We start from the raw sequence: 22,845 nt of genomic DNA on the forward strand, positions 1-22,845 counted from the left end.
GACAGTGTTGATGACTTATTTGCTCATTAAAGCTGTTACGTGACTCCATTTAAAGTTGATTACGCGCGCTTTGACCGACCTTCTTTGTCAGCTCTTTGACCAATGGCGTGCGAGTGGGCGGGGTTATGGGCAGGACAAGGAAGTAGTGACTATACGCATGCGCGCACACACACACACACACACACACGTAAAAAGACGAGTGGTCCTCAGTGTTGTACTAGTGAATATCTTCAGGTACACAACAGGTGAGTGTTTTTATTCCGTTAACTGGCCTCGTACGTCCATTATTTATTAGCCATAGCAAACATTGTGCTCTAATATGCGTTAGCATCTTTGCTAACTGAGTCGCTGCAGTGCTTAAGTTGATAGCTAAACTTCACAAAAAAGTGGCTAGGCTTATTTATGCTCTGTGTTTTGCACTAAAACAACCATTTTTAAGGAGAAACCCTATGTATGCTTATGTAGTGTTGTATTATTTACATCGTTGAAGCACTACAATGTTACTTCCTGTGTACGCTACAATATATACACACCTAGGGCTGTCCAAAAGTAGACATATAAATTAATCCAGTCTTTTTCAATCTTTTTTCAGCCAAGGCACATTTTTGCGTTAACAAAATGCGGAGGCACACCACCAGCAGAAATCATTAAAAAACGAAACTCGGTTGACAGTAATAAGCGGTAGGAAATGGATGGATGGATAGGACTTTAAAAGCATAACCAAGCATGCATCACTATAGCTCTTGTCTCAAAGTAGGTGTACTGTCACCAGCTGTCACATCACACCCTGACTTATTTGGACTTTTTTACTGTTTTCCTGTGTGTAGTCTTTTACTTCTTGTCTTGCGCTCCTATTTTGGTGGCTTTTTCTCTTTTTTTGGTATTTTCCTGTAGCAGTTTCATGTCTTCCTTTGAGCGATATTTCCCGCATCTACTTTGTTTTAGCAATCAAGAATATTTCAGTTGTTTTTATCCTTCTTTGTGGGGACATTGTTGATTGTCATGTTCGGACGTACATTGTCTTTGCTCCACAGTAAGTCTTTGCTGTCGTCCAGCATTCTGTTTTTGTTTACTTTGTAGCCAGTTCAGTTTTAGTTTTGTTCTGCATAGCCTTCCCTAAGCTTCAATGACTTTTCTAAGGGGCACTCACCTTTTGTTTATATTTGGTTTAAGCATTAGACACCTTTGTACCTGCACTCTGCCTCCCGCTGTTTCCCACATCTACAAAGCAATTTGCTACCGGCTGCCACCTACTGATATGGAAGAGTATTACACGGTTACTCTGCCGAGCACTAGACAGCACCAACACTCAACAACAACACATCATTTGCAGACTATAATTACTGCTTTGCAAAAAATATTTTTAACCCAAATAGGTGAAATGACATCATCTCCCAAGGCACACCAGATTGTATCTCACGCGCGGTGGTTGAAAAACTCTGCATTAATGTATTGTGGTATTTTCACACAATTGCAGACCAGCTGCCAAAGAAAGATCTATATTGTTGTCTTAATGTTCTTGTGTCCCAGTTTTGTCAACATGGATGAGACAAATCCCACAGCAGTTCCAGTCCAGTCTGGGGAGAAGAGAGGCTGTCCTGAGGATGAGGAGGAACAAGACCTTCTAGCAAAGAGAGCAAAAGTCGAGGAGCAGCAAGATGAGGAGGACGAGGGCAAAGTTAGTGGTGATGAAGAGCAGGGTGAGACGTTTGCGGACATGATGAAGCATGGCCTCACTGAGGTGGATGTGGGCATCTGCAAGTATGTCAGTGACCACCAGGGCTTTTCTGGAATCCTCAAGGAGAGGTTTGTCCTCCACCCTCGGCCAATGTTTGACTTTTTTCACACTGATTCATTAGTTTTTGTTTGTTTAATCAGGTATTCTGATTTTGTGGTGAATGAAATCAGCAAAGAAGGGAAGATCGTTCATTTAGATGACCTCACTATTCCCAAAGAGGCTCAGGTAAGATGGAGTCTCAACGCTCGCCACCACGTAGAGCAGGGCTATCCGCCTACTGCAGAACAACTAGTTAAAGATCCTCCATGACATGAGTGCTCTACTGTTTTAAAGTCCTACTGCAAAAATGCTAGTCAAAGATCTTCCACTGTATATGACAGGAGCAAGTTACTGTTTTTAAAGCCCTACTGCAAAAATACTCGTCCAAAATTCCTGTATTCAACAGTTCTCTGGTGTTTTTATGTATCTGCTGCAAAAGCGTTTGGAACTGAATTAGCAGGACTGATTTGGCTCACAGGCTGCCAGTTGAATAGCCTAAGATGGAGTATTGTGGAATAGATTGAACCTATGTGTTTCTGTCCTTGTCTTTATCCCCTCAGGAGGAAGCAACAGAAGAAGAAAAGCCGCCGACTGAAAGCGACATTTTAACCGAGGAGCAGAAGAAGCAGCTCGGGGATCTTCAGCTCTTCACCAACAAAGAGAGCTCCGTCTCCATCGAGGTAAGCTCTCTGGATCTTTCCACCTGTGTGCTTTAAGCAGTCTGTCTATATTTGTAGGGGGACGATTCAAAGGACAAGAGGACACAGGTGCACAAAGCCATCAAAAGTCAGTTTCCTGGGCTGGAGACAAAGACGGAGGAGAAAGAGGGCCGCAGGTTCATAGTGGCCTACCATGCTGCTGGGAAGAAAGCTCTGGCAGGTCAGTGAAGGTTTGAATTGCTCAAATCAACTCATTTGAATTAAAGATCATCCTAATCTACATTTAACACACTTCTTGTGTATTGGATATGTTTAGGTGTACATTTTGCTCCACGGTCACATTTATAACCTACTTTCCAAGTAACAAGCATTCCCTTTAGATTGCAAATGAAACGCCTTACCCTTTCCAAAATGTTCACTATTAAATGTATATCTTCAAGATGAACAGCACCACTATTGTTTTTCTTTTTCAGACACGGTTGCAAATAAAGAAATAGTATATACTGTATTTTTCCGACTATAAGGCGCACTTAAAATTCTTAAATTTTCTCAAAAATCTACAGTGTGCCCGATGTACATATTCATTCTGGTTGTGCTTACCGAACTCAAAGCAATTTTATTCGCTACATGGTGTAATAAGTGACCAGTAGATGGCTGTCACGCATAAGAGATGCGTGTGTACTGCAAGTTGACGCCTGTTTAATAAATGATGCTAGCAAGAACCCGTAAGCAAGCAACACCAAAACCTTAATGTTTTATTGTGAATATAGAAAATTACACACGGCGCTCAAAAATCTGGCGGTATAGCAGAATTACAAATTATCTCGGTATATTTTAAAAAGAGGTATGTGTTGAGACAATACCGCCTTTTTGTAATCCTTAATGTTTTGACACGGAAGTCTCTCTGCTCATTCTGTCTGCGTTGCGTGCAGAGTGAGGCACGCTCACTTGACACAAACTTCAGTACAAGGAGAGTGTGAAGCGCTAAAAACGACAACAAAGATGACGGGGAGAAGACGCTGTCGAAGTGGAGGCACGTAAATAAGACTGCCAACAAAAGGGCACATCCTGAAGAGACTGTCAGAAAGCGACTTGAAGATGGTGTGTAAAACATCATCCATGCAACATTTTGAGCAAAGAACCACCATTACATGTTATGTAGCCCACAAGGAAGTCTTTTATGTGTAGAAAAAAAATCATATGACCCCTTTAATGTGTCTTATATATAATCTAGTGCACCTTTTGTATGAAAATAGACCCGCTCATCAGCTGTTCCCAAAAATACGGTAGATGGCCACATAAGGGACACAAATAATGTTCAGAGGCATTCAAAACTGTGGAAACTCGCCATGAACCTTGTGTCTCCAACATTGTAACAGTTACAAGTCAAAAAAGGGAGAAATGTCCTTTAAGTAAAATGTTAACTGTCACACTGTGCAAGACAAACATGACTACTGTTAACATCAGGACATAAAGACAAAAAAGTAGAGTGGTGAATCCGTTCCGAAAGGTGTGACCAAATACAACAAAAATCTAAGCAATTTTTTCTATTTGAAATAATACAAATCCAATGAATCCGCTTCAGATACCCCAAAATATCAACTATTTTTATAGGGAATAATTATAGTTTTACATGCATAAAAGAATGTGAAATACATATGAATGATGATTGAACATCACCTTCATTGAAGCGCTGAGCAGTGAAAGAATGGGAGGGACATTTCTTGAATTTGATTGTGTTTCTCGGCCTTTTTTTAATCTAAGTGCTGGCAACGCAACTTTCTTTGGCTTCTTTTGCAGTCGTACTTAGTATAAAAAAAAAACCAGACTGAGTCCTTAATGCGTTGAGATTCTATGTTTGGGCATTTGATTCTGCAAAATGTTAGGCGGGCAAAAAGACTACTTTGATAAGTGCAATGTTTGACCGTAAGATCATTGTATATACTCCTCTCTGAGCTGCCTTATGGTGGTAGAGGAGTTTGCGTGTCCCAATGATCCCAGGAGCTATGTTGTCCGGTAGGGTCTCCCAGGACAAACAGGTCGTAGGTGAGGGATCAGACAAAGAGCAGCTCAAAGACTTCTTTGAAAATACAACAACCGAGACTCAGTTTTCCCTCGCCCGGACACGGGTCACCGGGGCCCCCCTTTGGAGCCAGGCCCGGAGTTGGGGCACGATGGCGAGCGCCTGATGGCCGGGCCTGTCCCCAAGGGGCCCTGCCAAGCACAGCCCGAAGAGGCAATGTGGGTCCCCCCTCAAATGGGCTCACCACTCATGGGAGAGTCTATAGAGGTCGGGTGCAATGTGAGCTGGGCGGCAGCCGAAGTCAGGGCACTTGGCGGTACGATCCTTGGCTACATAAGCTAGCTCTTGGGACGTGGAATGTCACCTCGCTGGGGGGGAAGGAGCCTGAGCTAGTGCGCGGGGTGGAGAAGTTCCAGCTGGATATAGTCAGACTCACTTCAACGCACAGCAAGGGCTCTGGAACCAGTTCCCTTGAGAGGGGGTGGACTCTCTTCCACACTGGCGTTGCACGCAGTGAGAGGCGACGGGCTGGGGTAGCAATTCTTGTTGCCCCCCGGCTCAAAGCCTGTACGTTGGCGTTCAACCCAGTGGACGAGAGGGTAGCTTCCCTCCGCCTTCGGGTGGGGGGACGGGTCCTGCCTGTGGTTTGTGTAGTTCAGAGTACCCACCCTTTGTGGATACACTCGAGGGAGTACTTGAAAGTGCTTCCCTAGGTGATTGCCTTGTCCTACTGTGGAACTTCAACGCTCATGTTGGCAGCGACAGTGAAACCTGGAGAGGCGTGATTGGGAAGAATGGCCGCCCGGATCTAAACACGAGTGGTGTTTTGTTATTGGACTTTTGTGCTCGTCACAGATTGTCTATAACAAACACCATGTTCAAACATAAGGGTGTCCATATGTGCACTTGGCACCAGGACACCCTAGGCCGCAGTTCCATGATCGACTTTGTAGTTGTGTCATCGGATTTGCGGCCTTGTGTGTGAGTTGGCTGCGGGAGGAAGCCGGACAGACCTGGCAGGCCCAAACGCATTGTGAGGGTCTGCTGGGAACGTCTAGCAGAGTCTCTTGTCAGAGAGAGTTTCAATTCCCACCTCCGGAAGAACTTTAAACATGTCACGAGGGAGGTGCTGGACATTGAGTCCGAGTGGACCATGTTCCGCACCTCTATTGTCGAGGCGGCTGATTGGAGCTGTGGCCGCAAGGTAGTTGGTGCCTGTTGTGGTGGTAATCCTAGAAACCGCTGGTGGACACCACCGGAGAGGGATGCCGTCAAGCTGAAGAAAGACTCCTATCGGGTTGTTTTGGCTCATAGGACTCTGGAGGCAGCGGACAGGTACTGACAGGCCAAGCGGTGTGCGGCTTCAGCGGTCGCAGAGGCAAAAACTCGGACATGGGAGGAAGTGATTGGAAAACGACTTCCGGACGGCTTCGAAGCGATTCTGGACCACCAGGCCTCAGGAAGGGGAAGCAGTGCACTGTCAACACCGTGTATGGTGAGGATGGTGTTCTGCTGATCTCGAATACTTCGAAGACCTCCTTAATCCCACCAACACATCTTCCTATGAGGAAGCAGTTCCTGGGGAATCTGTGGTGGGCTCTCCTATTTGTGGGGCTGAGGTTGCTGAGCTAGTTAAAAAGCTCCTCGTGGCAAGGCCCCGGGGGTGGATGAGATCCGCCCGAAGTTCCTTAAGGCTCTGGATGCTGTGGGGCTGTCTTGGTTGACAAGACTCTGCAACATCGCGTGGACATCGGGGGCGGTACCTCTGGATTGGCAGACCAGTTCCTTTCTTTCAGAAGGGGAACCAGAGGTTGTGTTCCAACTATCGTGGGATCACACTCCTCAGCCTTCCCGGTAAGGTCAATTCAGGTGTACTGGAGAGGAGGCTACGCCGGATAGTCGAACCTCAGATTCAGGAGGAACAGTGCGGTTTTCGTCCTGGTCGTGGAACTGTGGACCAGTTCTATACTCTCAGCAGGGTCCTTGAGGGTGCATGGGAGTTTGCCCAACCAGTCTACATGTGTTTTGTGGACTTGGAGAAGGCATTCGACCGTGTCCCTCGGGAAGTCCTGTGGGGAGTGATCAGAGAGTATGGGGTATCGGACTATCTGATTGTGGCTCCCTGTACGATCAGTGTCAGAGCTTGGTCCACATTGCCGGCAGTAAGTCGTACACGTTTCCAGTGAGGGTTGGAGTCCGCCAGGGCTGCCCTTTGTCACCGATTCTGTTCATAACTTTTATGGACAGAATTTCTAGCCGCAGTCAGGGTGTTGAGGGGATCCGGTTTGGTGGATGCAGGATTAGGTCTCTGCAGATGATGTGGTCCTGATGGTTTCATCTGACCAGGATCTTCATCTCTCACTGGATCGGTTCGCAGCCGAGTGTGACGCGACTGGGATGAGAATCAGCACCTCCAAGTCAGAGTCCATGGTTCTCGCCCGGAAAAGGGTGGAGTGATAATAAATAACATATTTTTTACAAATATTTAACAAATTTTCCAAATAGGTTCTGTCGTAGATGCACCGCACGCCTGCGTGCAAAATGCCCATAAAAAGTGGTACATGTCCGCTGCATGTCTCAAAACCTAGCGAAACACCACGGGTAGGAGCATGATAACATGAATGTGCAATAAATGAGTGTCTCCATAGTGAAAGCTGTGTAGTACATGCAAAAACCTTGTTTAAATTAGCCGGTCTGCACCAGTTGTCAATTGCACATGCAGTCTTAATAGATCATACAGGATCATAATATTAGACGTATTGTACACACAATTTTATAGCTGACACACGCTGTTTAGTGCCTTGTATTTGGATCTTACTATAGATCAGGCCCAAAGACTTACCTTTCCTTGCGGAACTGAGATCTGTCAAGAACTTGCATGTCTGGGCCTCACATTTAAAATGGTTTTCGCAACTTTAGGAGATGATTTTTCTAAAAAATTGTGGTCAAATACCGGCTTTCTTTGAAAGGTTCTTCTGTGTCATTGCATGTTTACCACCGTAGGTCCCAGTGCATGACTATAAGACATTTGCATGAGGTATTCCAGTCCACATTTGGCCTGAACCATCATGCCCTCTATGAATGCCCTTCAAATGTCCTGAAATCCATTGAAAAGCAAGCGTCCAACGGTGGACTCATGCATGTGGCTCTTGCCCTCACTTACAAGCCTCATTTCTTAGTAACGCTCTTTTATCCTGTTTTATATTCTGCTCTTCTTGGGATAGAGGTGAAAACATCTGTGGGTAAGTTCTATGGAGCCGGTTTTGTGATTCTATGAACAATTTCTGTCATATAACAAGATAAAGTGTGATGTATTCACAAGAGGGTTGAACTAGTATGTGTAATCAAACACTGCCACAAATGTCTCCACTGGAAGCTGGATGGGTTGTTTTCATTTGTATTTTGTCTGTCTCCCCATAAAAGCACCAAGGAAACATTTCTGGCCCAAAAACCGGGGCAGCTTTTGCCACTTTGTCCTGTACAAAGAGAACAAGGACACAATGGATGCCATCAATTTGCTGTCAAAGTTCCTCAGGTAGCAACTTCATTCAATTGATGTCTTTGGGGGAAATATGAATTGTATTTATTTCATGCTACTCATAAATTATTAACAATTTATATTATACATATTTACTTTTAATTTGATCATAACATAGTATTTCAATGACTGTTTTGAAATTGTTTTCTAAATCTAATAAATGATTGATTGTTTACATATGCACAACTTAATGAATTAGAATATTCATCATATATTTTTGAAAGTGAATTTATTTCAGTTGTTTAAACTCTGATATTCACTACACACAGAATTAAATCTCTCTCTGAATGTGGTTCTTAATTTCTTAATTATTTTGATGATCATAGATTACAAATAGTTAAAAAAATAATTCAGTATTATGAAATTTTGAAGTTCAATATTTATTCATTTTGTGTCTGTCTTTGAACTCCTGAAATCAAATATTTACACAATATTTTTAATTTTTTGAGATGTGCCTGTAGCATAAATAAAGAGGCCTCCACCCTGATAAATGACTGATGTTTTCTGCAGTTGAGTAAGTAAATACAATATTTGCAGGGATCCGGTATTATATTTGTATAAACTGCATGAAATCATGTACTTTACTTCGACCCTTTTCAAAAAATTAGAATATCATGGAAAAGTGTATTTATTTCCATAATTCCATTCAAAACGTTAAACTTCCATAGATTTTAGATTCAGGGTGCACAACTTAAACGAGTATTTAGTTGTTTATTTCTACTTAATTTGGGCTTCCAGCTCATAAAACCCACAAAAGCAGGATTTCAAAAAATGAGAATGCTGTGAAAAAATCACAATTTACTTCTCAGTTTTTGCAGAAAAAAAGAAATGAGGTTTACATCAAGTCAATCAAAGTATGGTCTGAATGTGTCGTTGTTTTGAAGCTGTGACTCCCGCCTCATTCCGCTTCTTCTGGATCTCTGCCAGATTGATGAATCTTCTGTTTATCATCAGCAGAAGCCCACAGTCAGCTTCTTCTTTTGCCCCATTTTGCCCTTCCACTAGACTTTGCATTGATATGCTTGGACACAGCACTCTGTGAACCTCCTGAGCTAGGAACTTACATCCTGTGGAGGGTCTCAATGGTGGTCTTCTGGCAGTTGTCAAGTCTGCAGTCTTCCTCATATTGACCCTAACTGAGACAATTCAACCAAAGTCAAGCAATTGAATGACAAGCTGTGCAGGTGCTTTGAGTTTAGTAGCTGAGTATAGTGAGACACTCACTTTCAAACATTCATGCCCTGTCAAATTTGGCCTGATTTCTTCACAGTATTCTCATTTTTTGAAATCCTGTTTTCGTGGGTTTTGTGAGCTGGAGGCCCAAATTATGAAAAAAATAAACAACCAAATACTTGAAATTGTTTATGTTGTGGGTCCTGAATCTATAATCTATGGAAGTTAAATGGAAATAACTACACTTTCCCACAATATTAAATTATTTTGGAAAGGGTCTGTATGTGACTGTAAACATTTCTTTAACTCTTGCTTTTTTTAAATATTTTTTTTGCTATTTTCAAGCTCTCTATATATTTTTTTTTTCCAAACACAATCTGACCAATATATTTGAATTAAATGTATTGATATTTTGCTATTTTCAACCACTATACTCACTACCGCCACCTACAGGACTGAAGCAGAACATGATACGATCGATCACCTTCATTTACAAAACACGGACCTGCATTTTTTTCCAGAGCTTTATTATTAGAACACCTGTGCATGCCTGCGCTCTTTTGACTTCACCAAGTGTGTTCCCAGGCTCAGACCCAACATGTTCTCCTACATGGGCACCAAGGACAAGCGAGCCATCACGGTGCAGGAGATCGCAGTGCTCAAGTGAGTGTGTTTGTATTCGAGGCATCTTGCAGGGGAAAACCTTCTCTGTCACTGCAGGATCACAGCAGAGAGGCTGGCCCACCTCAACAAGTGCCTCATGAACCTCAAGCTCGGCAATTTCACCTACAAGAATCACCCTCTGAAGCTGGGGGAGCTGCGGGGCAACCACTTCACTGTGATCATCAGGTATGTATGATTGTCAACCATTAGCTTTATTTCAACCCGAGCACTTCAAATGCAACGTCTGTACGTCAGAAACATCTCAGGAACCGACGAGCAGGTGCATCAAGCCGTGACGTCCCTCAAACAGACGGGCTTTATCAACTACTACGGCATGCAGCGTTTCGGCACCACAGCGGTGCCCACGCAACAAGTTGGCAGGTAAAGGTGTTGCATGGACGCTGCTCACGCTACGTGCTAAACGCTCTTCCTCTGACTCACAGGGCCATTCTGAAGAATGACTGGAACCAAGTGGTGGATTTGATTCTGAAGCCTCGACCCGGAGGTACTAAGTCGTCGTCCGTCCTCCCGTGATGGGAGTTTTTGTTCGCTAGCATTTTGTGTCGTACGCAGCGGAAAAGGAGTTCCTGGTCCGCTGCAGGGAGGAGTGGGCCAAGACTCAGGATCCAGAGGCGGCCCTGAAGAAGCTTCCCAACAAGCGCTGCGTGGAGGGCCAGCTGCTGCGAGGCCTCTCCAAGTTTGGCAAAAAGAACATCGTCACTGCGTTTGGACTGGTTAGTTTTTCGTAGTAGCCCAAGTGTCTTTCATGTTGGCAAGCAATAGGTGTCTGTAGGGCAGGGGTGTCAAAACGTACGGCCCGCCAACAGGTTTAATAGGTGTCCGTAGGGCAGGGGTGTCAAACGTACGGCCCGCCAACAGCTTTAATAGGTGTCCGTAGGGCAGGGGTGTTAAACGTACGGCCCGCCAACAGGTTTAATAGGTGTCCGTAGGGCAGGGGTGTCAAACGTACGGCCCGCCAACAGGTTTAATAGGTGTTCGTAGGGCAGGGGTGTCAAACGTACGGCCCGCCAACAGGTTTAATAGGTGTTCGTAGGGCAGGGGTGTCAAACGTACGGCCCGCCAACAGGTTTAATAGGTGTTCGTAGGGCAGGGGTGTCAAACGTACGGCCCGCCAACAGGTTTAATAGGTGTCCGTAGGGCAGGGGTGTCAAACGTACGGCCCACCAACAGGTTTAATAGGTGTCTGTAGGGCAGGGGTGTCAAACGTACGGCCAACAGGTTTAATCCGGCCCACAAACTGAGTTTGCTAAGTATAAAAATTAGCTGCAATTTTTGGATGAAAGAAACTGCTGTTCTAAACGTGTCCACTGGATGTCGCAATAACAATTCCAGTGTAACCCACATCACACTGTTTAAGAATGACATGTCAGCTGACTTTAAACTCAGTCTGGATTGGCTGCTGCTACACCAATGGTGTGGCTGGTAGCAGACTATTGCCGTAGCGACACACAACACCTTTAATTGTAAATGATTCACTCAACAGATCAAATAAGGAAACAGGAAGGTGCAAAGACTTACCGTATTTTCCGCACCATAAGGCGCCCTGGGTTAAAAGCTGCGCCTTCAATGAACGGCATATTTCAAAACTTTGTCCACCTATAAGCCGCCCGGTGTTGTAAGCCGCATCTAACTGCGCTAAAGGAATGTCAAAAAAACAGTCAGATAGGTCAGTCAAACTTTAATAATATATTAAAAACCAGCGTTCTAACAACTCTGTTCACTCCCAAAATGTACGCAAATGTGCAATCACAAACATACGTATATCAACATGGACAGAGCTGCGTGAAAAAAGCCACCCGGCCTCTTCGCGTAAACTTAAACTTACCTTAACCACTCGCTCATCTTTTCTTCATCCATCCCTTCGAGTGATGATGACGCCGGCTGGAAAGGTCTCTTTTGGCAAGGTCTTCCTTTTGAATATCACCATGGGTGGAAGTTTCTGGCCATTAGCATGGCACGCTAGAACCACAGTGAAAGATGACTTCTCATTCCCTGTGGTGCGAATATTCACCGTACGTGCTCCCGTTGTATCCACAGTGCGGTTCACAGGAATATCAGTTGCTGTGAAATACGGTAGTAATCCGTGTGCGGATGGAGAGATTGCGTCTTTTCATGAACCGGATCCTTGTCGCTTTGTAGGAGCCATTTTGTGGTCTTTACAGATGTAAACACACAAAGGAAATGAAACGTACGGTGATATCCGCGCGCTTTTTCTTCTTCTACGCGGGCGGGTGGTTGCTTACAGTAGAAGAAGAAGCGCTTCCTGTTCTATGGGGGCGGGTGCTTACCTTGGCGGTTGCTTGCGTAGAAGAAGAAGCGCTTCCTGTTCTACTGGGAAAAAAGATGGCGGCTGTTTACCGAAGTTGCGAGATCGAAACTTTATGAAAATGAATCGTAATATTAATCCATATATAAAGCGCACCGGGTTAAAAGCCGCACTGTCAGCTTTTGAGTAAATTTGTGGTTTTTAGGTGCGGCTAATAGTGCGGAAAATACGGTAAGTCAACAAGACCATCATCTTTGGAGTTAAAATTCCGTGCAGCGCTCACAATTGGTTGACAGCACAATGTGCACTCTGAACTCCATTGTTAAAATGTTATTTGATACTTAAATCTACCATGTTTACATCGGTTAAGTTTGTAGTTTTGTTACCTTTAATACGACTATTATGGTGTAATTTTCATCATTGTTTTGATTATATTTTAATTGTAATATTTGAATGATGATAAATGAATGTGTTGTGGCAGTTGCAGATGTAACCGATGCGGCAGTTTGAGGAAACACTTGATTGCTTTTCCGAACATGTCTTTAATGGTGAACTGCCAACATGAGAATGATGAACAGGAAGTGCTTAAATGAATGAGTGAGACAAAGTCTAAGTTCATGGTGTTTTTGAAACTGCACCAATTTTTTTCCACATAATTTTCAACTAACTTGAAGTGTTTTGTCAAGAGGATTGGTTGTAATGTGTACGTTTTCAGAATGTGCTTGTTCTATTTTTGGCCAAAGTAAGACAAAGAAAACTATTTTGAAGTTGTCTTTATTTTAAAATGATTGTGCCATGATTTGATCAGTTTGGCCCGCGTAGAAATAGATGTTCCTCCATGCGGCCTCTGAGCTAAAATGAGTTTGACATCCCTGCCGGCAGGTAGGGGTACCTTGTGGTTGTCTACGGCCATGCCTTTCTACTTTCATGTAGTTGCAATTCACCAAAACATTGTCTCTCAAAGCACATTTCATATGGAGCAAGTTTAGGACCCAATGTGAGATTCCTTTGCACTATCATTTTTTTGTAGTATTTCAGAAAATGGTATTAGTATTTTTATTTATTTATTATTTTATCCTCTAGTAATGTTCCTGATTGAGTATTTTAGCATTTGTTTAGCTTTATTTGATGTGTATTCACTATTTGTTTGCTTTTTCAGTTTTATTAGGGTTGCAATCATGACTTGATCCGATCCTTAGTGTAATAATTACATTTAGAAGCAATTCTCCATTCAAACCCATTCTCACATTATATTTCAAATGGATTTATTACTTGTAATGAAAGTTTTTCAACACAGGTTACTTTTTCAACACAGCTCCTTCTGGTTGCATGGAGATGGCCTAAAAACACATTTAAAAAAATGTATTTTTATATTAAAAAATAAATAAAAACTTATTAAATCGATTATTGAAAATGATGAATTGATTTAGAATCAAGACGAATAAGAATTGCGATTCAGATGTGAATCTTTTTTTTTGTGCACCCCTAGTTTGTATTATCTGTGTTAGCTGCTAAAATGTTACACCGCATTTGCTTTGTTTCAAAATTATGAATCGATTTAGAATCGGAATGAAAAATAATCGCGATTTGGATGTAAATCGATTTTTTTCTGCACCCCTTAGTTTTTATAGTCTATTAACAGCTTCTAAAAAGTCCACTATTTGCTATTTGCCATGTGCTGCTCTATGTGGCCCCTCAGAACAAGTATACAGTGGTGGTCAAAAGTGTACGTACACTTGTAAAGAACATCATGTCATGGCTGTCAATCATTTCTACAACTCTTATTTTTTTGTGATGTAGTAATGGTAAATGGTAAATGGGTCGTACTTGTATAGCGCTTTTCTACCTTTTTTTTAAGGAACTCAAAGCGCTTTGACACTATTTTCCACATTCACCCATTCACACACACACATTCACACACTGATGGCGGGAGCTGCCATGCACGGCGCTAACCAGTCCCATCAGGAGCAAGGGTGAAGTGTCTTGCTCAAGGACACAACGGACGTGACTAGGATGGTAGAAGGTGGGGATTGAACCAGTAACCCTCAGATTGCTGGCACGGCCACTCTCCCAACTTCGCCACGCCGTCCCCGTAGTGATTGGAACACATACTTGTTGCTCACAAAAAACATTCATGAAGTTTGCTTCTTTTATGAATTTATTATGGGTCTACTGAAAATGTGAGGGTCAAAAGTATACATACAGCAACATACATGATCAATGTTGGTGATGTAGAAAAGTTCCAATGAAATCAAAGTAGCTTCATGGCCTCTTCACTTCATGTGAGTGATTATGATTGTTGACTTCTCTGAGCACATTTAAATATGTGATGCAGTCATTAGACTCACTTACAAACGCCACAATGGGAAAGTCAAAGGAACTCAGCACAGATCTGAAAAAAGGAATCATTGACTTGAACAAGTCAGGAAAGTCACTTGGAGCCATTTCAAAGCAGCTTAAGGTCCCAAGAGCTACTGTGCAGACAATTGTTAAGTATAAAGTGCATGGCACAGTTTTGTCACTGCCACGATCAAGAAGAAAACTGTCACCTGCTGCTGAGAGAAAATTGGTCAGGATGATCAAGAGTCAACCGAGAACCAGCAAAAAGCAGGTCTGCAATGAATTGGAAGCTGCTGGAAGACAGGTGTCAGAGTTTTGCATCGCCATGGACTGAGAGGCGACCATGCAAGAAGGAAGCCCTTGCTCCAGAAGCCACACCTTAAGGCTCGTCTAAACTTTGCTGCTAATCACATGGACAAATATAACACCTTCTGGAGGAAAGTTCTGTGGTCAGATGAAACCAAAATGGAGCTGTTTGGCCACAATACCCAGCAATATGTTTGGAGGAGAAAAGGAACACCATACCTACCGTCAAGCATGGTGGTGGTAGTATTATGCTCTGGGCCTGTTTTGCAGCTATTGGAACTGTTGCTTTAAATGGGACAATGAAAAAGGAGGATTAGCTCCAAATTCTTCAGGACAGCCCAGAGGTTGGGTCTTGGGTGCAGTTGGGTGTTCTAACAGGACAATGACCCCAAACACACCTCAAAAGTGGTAAAGGAATGGCTAAATCAAGCTAGAATGAAGGCTTTAGAATGGCCTTCCCAAAGTCCTGACTTAAACGTGTGGACAATGCTGAAGAAACAAGTCCATGTCAGACAAGCAACACATTTAGCTGAACTGCAGCAATTTAGTGGTCAAGTGGTCAAGCAGAAGCTTGTGGATGGCTACCAAAAGCGCCTTATTGCAGGTCAACTTGCCAAGGGACATGTAAGCAAATATTAACATTGCTGTATGTATACTTTTGACCCTCACATAATAAATTCATAAAAGAAGCAAACTTCATGAATGTTTTTTGTGAGCAACAAGTATGTGCTCCAATCACTACATCACAAACAAATAAGAGTTGTAGAAATGATTGACAGCCATGATATGATGTTCTTTACAAGTGTATGTACACTTTTGACCACCACTGTATATATATTTATACAAATATATATATATATATTTATTTTAATTTGAATTGAATTAAGACAGAGTCATAATATTCTGTTGAATGTTTTGCATCTATGTTTTCCGTTCTTTTGTGCAGATCCCGCGAAACAACCGGTTGATGTACATCCACAGCTACCAAAGTGTGATGTGGAACACCATGGTGAGCCGCAGGATCGACGCTTTTGGACTCAAAGCCGTGGAAGGTGACCTGGTGCTTCGAGGAAGTGAGTATTTTTTGATTGCTCAAGATGTGTCCCAACCCCTGGAAAGATCCACTAATGTGCTGGTCCCCTGAAGCCAAAGCACACATCCTGTCAGAGGAGGAGGCAGAGAGCCACTCCATCCATGACATTGTGATGCCACTCCCTGGATATGACGTCATCTACCCGTCTCATCACGGTAAGAATGACACTTGGTGCAGCACATCGAAGTGCCAGAGTGCTTTCAAAATCTGGCCTTAATGCTGGAATCAGGTTGAAAAGTGCTTCTTTATTAAGTCGCTTTAATGCTAATGAGCTGCGTTTGTTCAATGTCTAGAAGAATTGCTATTGTGTGCACTTGACTGTAACTCTGCCATGTAGCACTTTCTCATTAGGAGTGGGACAGATGTTAGCAACACTAGCATACCATTACACCACACTCACATTTTAACAGCAACATCATGCTAGCTTAGCATATTTACCAGGCATGTGATTTTTCAGTCTCTGTAGAAATATATAAAAATATATTTGAAGTTTTTCTTCATTTTTTCCTACCTACAATGTGTGTTAAAATCTCGACCCGTCTCTTTGCCATACCTGCCAACAACTAGGGTTTTCCTGTAGTGAGTACAGTTTTTGATCATCCAGTGGTAAAAACTATGCTTTTCCATGAAATGAAGTTAAAAATGGAAGCTTCATAGCGAAGCAACTCCACGGGCAGGGGACAAAATATACATCAATGATGATTGCTTGGTTGACCTATAAGAACATCCATGATTGGTTGCTTGTTTACTTGGGGACGGCGTGGTGCAGTTGGGAGAGTGGCCGTGCCAGCAACCTGAGGGTTCCTGGTTCAATCCCCACCTTCTACCAACCTAGTCACGTCCGTTGTGTCCTTGAGCAAGACACTTCACCCTTGCTCCTGATGGGCCGTGGTTAGGGCCTTGCATGGCAGCTCCCACCATCAGTGTGTGAATGTGGAAGTAGTGTCAAAGCGCTTTGAGTATCTTGAAGGTAGAAAAGCGCTATACAAGTATAACCCATTTACCTTTTTTTTTTTACTATGATGAGTCACCATTGGTTAAGATTAGGGCAAAACATTAAGGAGAGGCCAATCAGAGGCAAGATAGACATCCCAAATGATGAGGAGAGAGTCGGAGAAGAGAATATTTATAAATTAAAACAACTAGTGGAAGATAGCATAGAGATTCTCTTCCTTAGATGTTTCTTGTACGCCCACCAGACCCCCGGATTATTTTCAGTTCAAATCCCATGCCTGATTTACTGAAGAAAAATGAAAAGATCAAATTTCAGATTAGTGTATGTCGGAGGTTTATTTTAAGATGTGTAGCGAAGGCTGTGTTTAAAATTTGGCAATCTTTCCTCTGAAGTGAAGCAAACGAAGGAAGGAGATGATGGATTTTTCTAACATTTGCTGCTCATTAGCAGGGACTTGGAGGGACACGACCGTTGTACAGTGATCCTTCTGCACTTTGCGGTTCACTTGTGGGCTATTCAGTCATAAAAGAAAGGTAGAAGTTAGTTTATCCATAAACAATGTGAAAATTGAGAAGGTGTCTGAAGTCAGATTTCTTGATGAAAAGTTGAGATGGAAAGCTCAAATATTGTGTGTGAAAAATCTAAAAGCTGCTTTATTTTGAACAAGGTTAAATACAGTTTCCCGTATAATACTATGAGAATGTTATTTTGCTCAATTATTCTGCCTTATTTCAATGATTGAGCAGAAATATGGGGAAATACATATCACAGAAACATAATGCTTTTATTTCTTTTACAGAAAAGAGCAATTGGTATTATTTTTAAAGTAGGATACAGAGAGCACACAAATGCACTCTTCATTAAGTCAGGATTATTCAAACTGAAAGACATTGTAGAATTGCATCCTCTATTAGTGATGTTCAAAGCTAGAAATAAAGTTCTTCCAGAAGTTATTGGTGTTGACGTCTGAAGATGAGAACCACAGAAGTATGATTTTAAACATCCAAGAGATTTGAAAGAAATGTGCTTGTCTGTTGCTGCTGTGAAAGCAAGGAATTCTCTAAAGAAAGACTTCAAAAGTTGCAAGAATATTTTTGAATTTAAAAAGAGTTAGAAAAAGAGACAACTGGAATTATATCAAACTGAGTTTTGATTTTGATTGGACGTGTCATTGTGAAAATGCTTCAAGGAAAATGAAAAAGTATGTTGGTGGAGGGAACAGTGATAATAAAGTCATCTCAAATCATTTGTGTTAAAAAAAGGGGGCAGATAAATGTTAGAATATTCTTCCATCTGCTCCTTTCTGATGTATAAGAAACCAAAATACTGAAAGTGTGAACTGTACGTGGTTTGTGTATATGCATTTTCATGCAAGGAATAACAAGAAATGCTGATGATGACTTACAGTGCATCGCTGATTTGAACATTTCATGAAGTACACACTCATTCAGGTGACAAGTGTATGAAGAGCACAGGAAGTGTTTGTAGAGACTTTAAAAACATGTCATATTTAGGCTTGTCCCAATACAACTTTTCACCTCTGATATGATACAAAATTAGCACATATTATTTTGTTAGAAAATGCTTAAGCAAGTGAAATTACTCAGACAGAACAATAGTAAGTGTGAAAAACTCCAACCAATGTATCACTATGAGCCTAAAGTATGTATCACTATGAGCCTAAAGTATGTATCACTATGAGCCTAAAGTATGTATCACTATGAGCCTAAAGTATGTATCACTATGAGCCTAAAGTATGTATCACTATGAGCCTAAAGTATGTATCACTATGAGCCTAAAGTATGTATCACTATGAGCCTAAAGTATGTATCACTATGAGCCTAAAGTATGTATCACTATGAGCCTAAAGTATGTATCACTGTGAGCCTAAAGTATATATCACTATGAGCCTAATGTATGTATCACTATGAGCCTAAAGTATGTATCACTATGAGCCTAAAGTATGTATCACTATGAGCCTAAAGTATGTATCACTATGAGCCTAAAAAAGGACTGGTGTTGTCTTTAATTAAATTGAAGCGCAGTGGGAATTAGTTTTTGGCGACACCTAGCGGTCAAAATAATTGATGAAACTCAACAAATGATTCATGATGCGGTTGAATGATGCAGACACGTTTGATTCTAGCCGGCTACTTTGTATATGTCAGTAATAAGCAACAACAATTTCATATTTTTTATATGGACAGATGTGTTTTAGACTACAGTATTATTTAATCAGTGCTGTGGTGTAGCTGCTGGCTCCGAGTAGGCTACCATGTTTACCTTTTTCTAAATGACTTCACTGAAAAAATAACCCTGCGGGTTTTTTGGAGGACATTTAGTCAAGCTTTGTAAGCATACTGTTTGATTTGAGATATTTGTTATTTTGTTGATGTCTGAACAATATCAGTAGCAGATCAGGACATCCCTGATAATATTCATATGATTTGTAAAATAAATAGTGTCAAATTCACCTACTACCCAACGATCTGGAACATAAACTCTGTGATTATCCAGGGAACCCTGCATGTCTGTGTGTGTGTGTGTGTGTGTGTGTGTGTGTGTGTGTGTGTGTGTGTGTGTGTGTGTCAGTGGGCACGACTTGCATGTCAGAGTGTATGTGTGTGTCACTGGGCAACACTTGCATGTTAATACGTGTGTGTGTGTGTGTCAGTGGGCAAGGGCTACAAGGAGTTGCTGAGCGCAGACGGGCTGGATGTGGACAACATGCGACATCAAATCAAGGACTACTCTCTGGCGGGAGCTTACAGACGTGTCCTGATCAGACCCAGTGATGTCAGCTGGTGGGTGTTCCTTCTTCACTTCACATGTGTGTTCCTTCTTCACTTCACATGAGTGTTCCTTCTTCACTTCACGTGTGTGTTCCTTCTTCACTTCACGTGTGTGTTCCTTCTTCACTTCACATGAGTGTTCCTTCTTCACTTCACGTGTGTGTTCCTTCTTCACTTCACATGTGTGTTCCTTCTTCACTTCACATGTGTGTTCCTTCTTCACTTCACATGAGTGTTCCTTCTTCACTTCACATGAGTGTTCCTTCTTCACTTCACATGTGTGTTCCTTCTTCACTTCACATGTGTGTTCCTTCTTCACTTCACATGTGTGTTCCTTCTTCACTTCACATGAGTGTTCCTTCTTCACTTCACATGAGTGTTCCTTCTTTACTTCACATGAGTGTTCCTTCTTCACTTCACATGAGTGTTCCTTCTTCACTTCACATGAGTGTTCCTTCTTCACTTCACATGAGTGTTCCTTCTTCACTTCACATGTGTGTTCCTTCTTCACTTCACATGTGTGTTCCTTCTTCACTTCACATGAGTGTTCCTTCTTTACTTCACATGAGTGTTCCTTCTTCACTTCACATGAGTGTTCCTTCTTCACTTCACATGAGTGTTCCTTCTTCACTTCACATGAGTGTTCCTTCTTCACTTCACATGTGTGTTCCTTCTTCACTTCACATGTGTGTTCCTTCTTCACTTCACATGAGTGTTCCTTCTTTACTTCACATGAGTGTTCCTTCTTCACTTCACATGAGTGTTCCTTCTTCACTTCACATGAGTGTTCCTTCTTCACTTCACATGAGTGTTCCTTCTTCACTTCACATGTGTGTTCCTTCTTCACTTCACATGTGTGTTCCTTCTTCACTTCACATGAGTGTTCCTTCTTTACTTCACATGAGTGTTCCTTCTTCACTTCACATGAGTGTTCCTTCTTCACTTCACATGAGTGTTCCTTCTTCACTTCACATGAGTGTTCCTTCTTCACTTCACATGTGTTCCTTCTTCACTTCACATGAGTGTTCCTTCTTCACTTCACATGAGTGTTCCTTCTTCACTTCACAAGTGTCATGTATGTGTCAGGGAGGTGATCGATTACGACGACCCAAAGATCTCTCTGGTGCACACTGACTTGGAGAAGATGGAGAAGAAGGCAGCTCCGGTCTTTAACAAAGGTGAGTGTTGGCCATGTTTGAGTGTGATGTGTCAGACCGACTCTTGCTCTTGCTCTTTGCAGAGGGCAAGTACCGAGCCCTGCGGCTGGAGTTCTCCCTGCCTCCCTCCACCTACGCCACCATGGCCATCCGAGAGGTGCTGAAGTTGGACACCAGCATCAAAAAGCAGACGCAGCTCAACACCACCTGGCTCAACTGAGGGGAGACAAGGCCAGGTGCACAAGCTAATTAGGGCTCAATGAAATGGTGCAGCTGTACCTAATGAACTGGGTATATACCATGGTGGACATTTTCTTCTTTTAACCAATTTTAGATTTTCTTTTTTTCAAACAACTTTGAATAACATCAGTGTAGAAAAGGATTATGTTTGAGCTGTCATTTGAGAGCTTTTTTCAAAATAACATTGAGTTGAATGTAAGTATGTGTTCCTCCTTGAGAGAAATTAAAATCCTTGTCAAGTCTATTTTTCTGTTTTTACTTCAGATTCACAAATATTTTCATTTGAAAGTGAGGAAATGTTGACATTTTTATAATGGACAACAAATGGTGTTAGAAAGGTCCGCAATGAAAAGACTGAACAATAATCCAATTATAGGAATTAAGACTGGTTTGTTTTCCTCCAACAATATTGATTTGTTCTTGTAACAAATGTCTTTAATACTGCTATTACATTATGACAACTTTCTTGAATGATTATGACTTTATTAGTGGTAAATAGTTTTTATTTTATTCTCATTATTGTAAAATGTTGGCTTGGTCTTAGATGATCGCTTTATTCCTGTAATTATATGACTTTATTTTCCTCCCTTTTGTGCGTAGCCTTGATATTCCATTCTTTAAAACCACATTAACGAGATCAGGGGTTGATGAAACTGGGATTCATCAACTTGCTCATGAGAACCAGCAATTACACTCATTAATGAGTTGCATGTTAGAACACATGGCAGTTGTCTGCTGGGATACATTGTGGTTGTCTCAAAAGGTTTCCCAAATGTTCATCACTAATTTCAAATTCGAGTGGATCTCTGCTGTGTTGAGTCGCCATTATTTGTTCTACCTTTATTGCCTTTTACACTCTGTGTGTCTTGTGTGTGTGTGTGTGTGTGTGTGTGTGTGTGTGTGTGTGTGTGTGTGTGTGTGTGTGTGTGTTCACTAGGAAGAGAAAAGACTTGGAATGTATCTGGAAACATCTGTTCCCATGACAACAGCTTGATTGCAGCATGACCTCTTCCCCCAGCGTGGAAACAAACACTTCCTGTTTATCTTATGTTTACACTGTGAGCCCATGCTGGCCTACAGTACCTACTAATCATTCATTCATCAAGCATCCTTCCTTCACTTCATGCTGGCCTACAGTACCTAGTAATCATTCATTCATCAAGCATCCTTCCTTCATGCTGGCCTACAGTACCTAGTAGTCATTCATTCATCAAGCATCCTTCCTTCACTTCATGCTGGCCTACAGTACCTAGTAGTCATTCATTCATCAACCATCCTTCCTTCACTTCATGCTGGCCTACAGTACCTAGTAGTCATTCGTTCATCAAGCATCCTTCCTTCACTTCATTTGGCATCCAGTCACACTTACAAATAAAATCACATTTCACTGAAGTTAAATTGCCACACTTTTCTTCAACTTTTCATCCATCCATCTTCAACCCCCAGACTTCCCTCTCCAGAGCAACATTAGTGACTTCCTCCTGGGGAATCCCGAAGCGTCCCCAGGCCAGAGAGGAGATGTAATCCCCCATCTGGTCCTTGGCCTGCTGCGGGGTCTCCTCCCAGTGGGACGTGCAACGAGGACCTCCCTAGGGAGACGCTGGTGAGGCATCCGCACGAGATGCCCGAACCACCTAAGCTGGCTCCTTTCTAAGCGGAGGAGCAGCGGCTCTACTCCGAGTCTCTCTCGGGTGACTGAACTTCTCACCCTATCTCTAAGGGAGATGCCAGCCACCCTTCTGAGGAAACTCATTTCGGCCGCTTGTATCTTATTCTTTGGGTCATGACCCACACTTCATGACCATAGGTGAGAGTAGGAATGTAGATAGCTCGCTAGACCAA

The 22,845-nt window shown here is 42.3% G+C and overlaps 1 protein-coding gene across 1 annotated transcript; it reads left to right on the forward strand.

Annotated features, from left to right (window-relative positions):
- Positions 1-118: 118 nt before the first annotated feature.
- Positions 119-21,454, forward strand: pus7 (pseudouridine synthase 7). The gene is made up of 16 exons (XM_061969368.2): positions 119-245; positions 1,531-1,806; positions 1,879-1,963; positions 2,338-2,457; positions 2,515-2,656; positions 7,883-7,994; positions 9,756-9,833; positions 9,891-10,019; positions 10,089-10,214; positions 10,277-10,338; positions 10,407-10,567; positions 15,713-15,839; positions 15,913-16,014; positions 19,489-19,618; positions 20,693-20,784; positions 20,847-21,454. The coding sequence occupies exons 2-16, from the start codon at positions 1,541-1,543 to the stop codon at positions 20,981-20,983; spliced, it is 1,869 nt and encodes a 622-aa protein (XP_061825352.2). The 5' UTR covers positions 119-245; positions 1,531-1,540; the 3' UTR covers positions 20,984-21,454.
- The last annotated feature ends 1,391 nt before the right edge of the window (positions 21,455-22,845 follow it).

Source organism: Nerophis lumbriciformis, linkage group LG10, assembly GCF_033978685.3.
Source record: "Nerophis lumbriciformis linkage group LG10, RoL_Nlum_v2.1, whole genome shotgun sequence".
NCBI classification, from domain to species: Eukaryota; Metazoa; Chordata; class Actinopteri; order Syngnathiformes; family Syngnathidae; genus Nerophis; species Nerophis lumbriciformis.

What these genes read in the sequence shown, in the direction of transcription:
- pus7 (XM_061969368.2), top strand. Translation starts at nt 1,541, where the DNA reads ATGGATGAGACAAATCCCACAGCAGTTCCAGTCCAGTCTGGGGAGAAG. An exon ending in TGGGAAGAAAGCTCTGGCAG is followed by an intron (nt 2,657 to 7,882) that starts GTCAGTGAAGGT and finishes TCCCCATAAAAG; the next exon opens with CACCAAGGAAACATTTCTGG. An exon ending in TGACCTGGTGCTTCGAGGAA is followed by an intron (nt 15,840 to 15,912) that starts GTGAGTATTTTT and finishes GGTCCCCTGAAG; the next exon opens with CCAAAGCACACATCCTGTCA.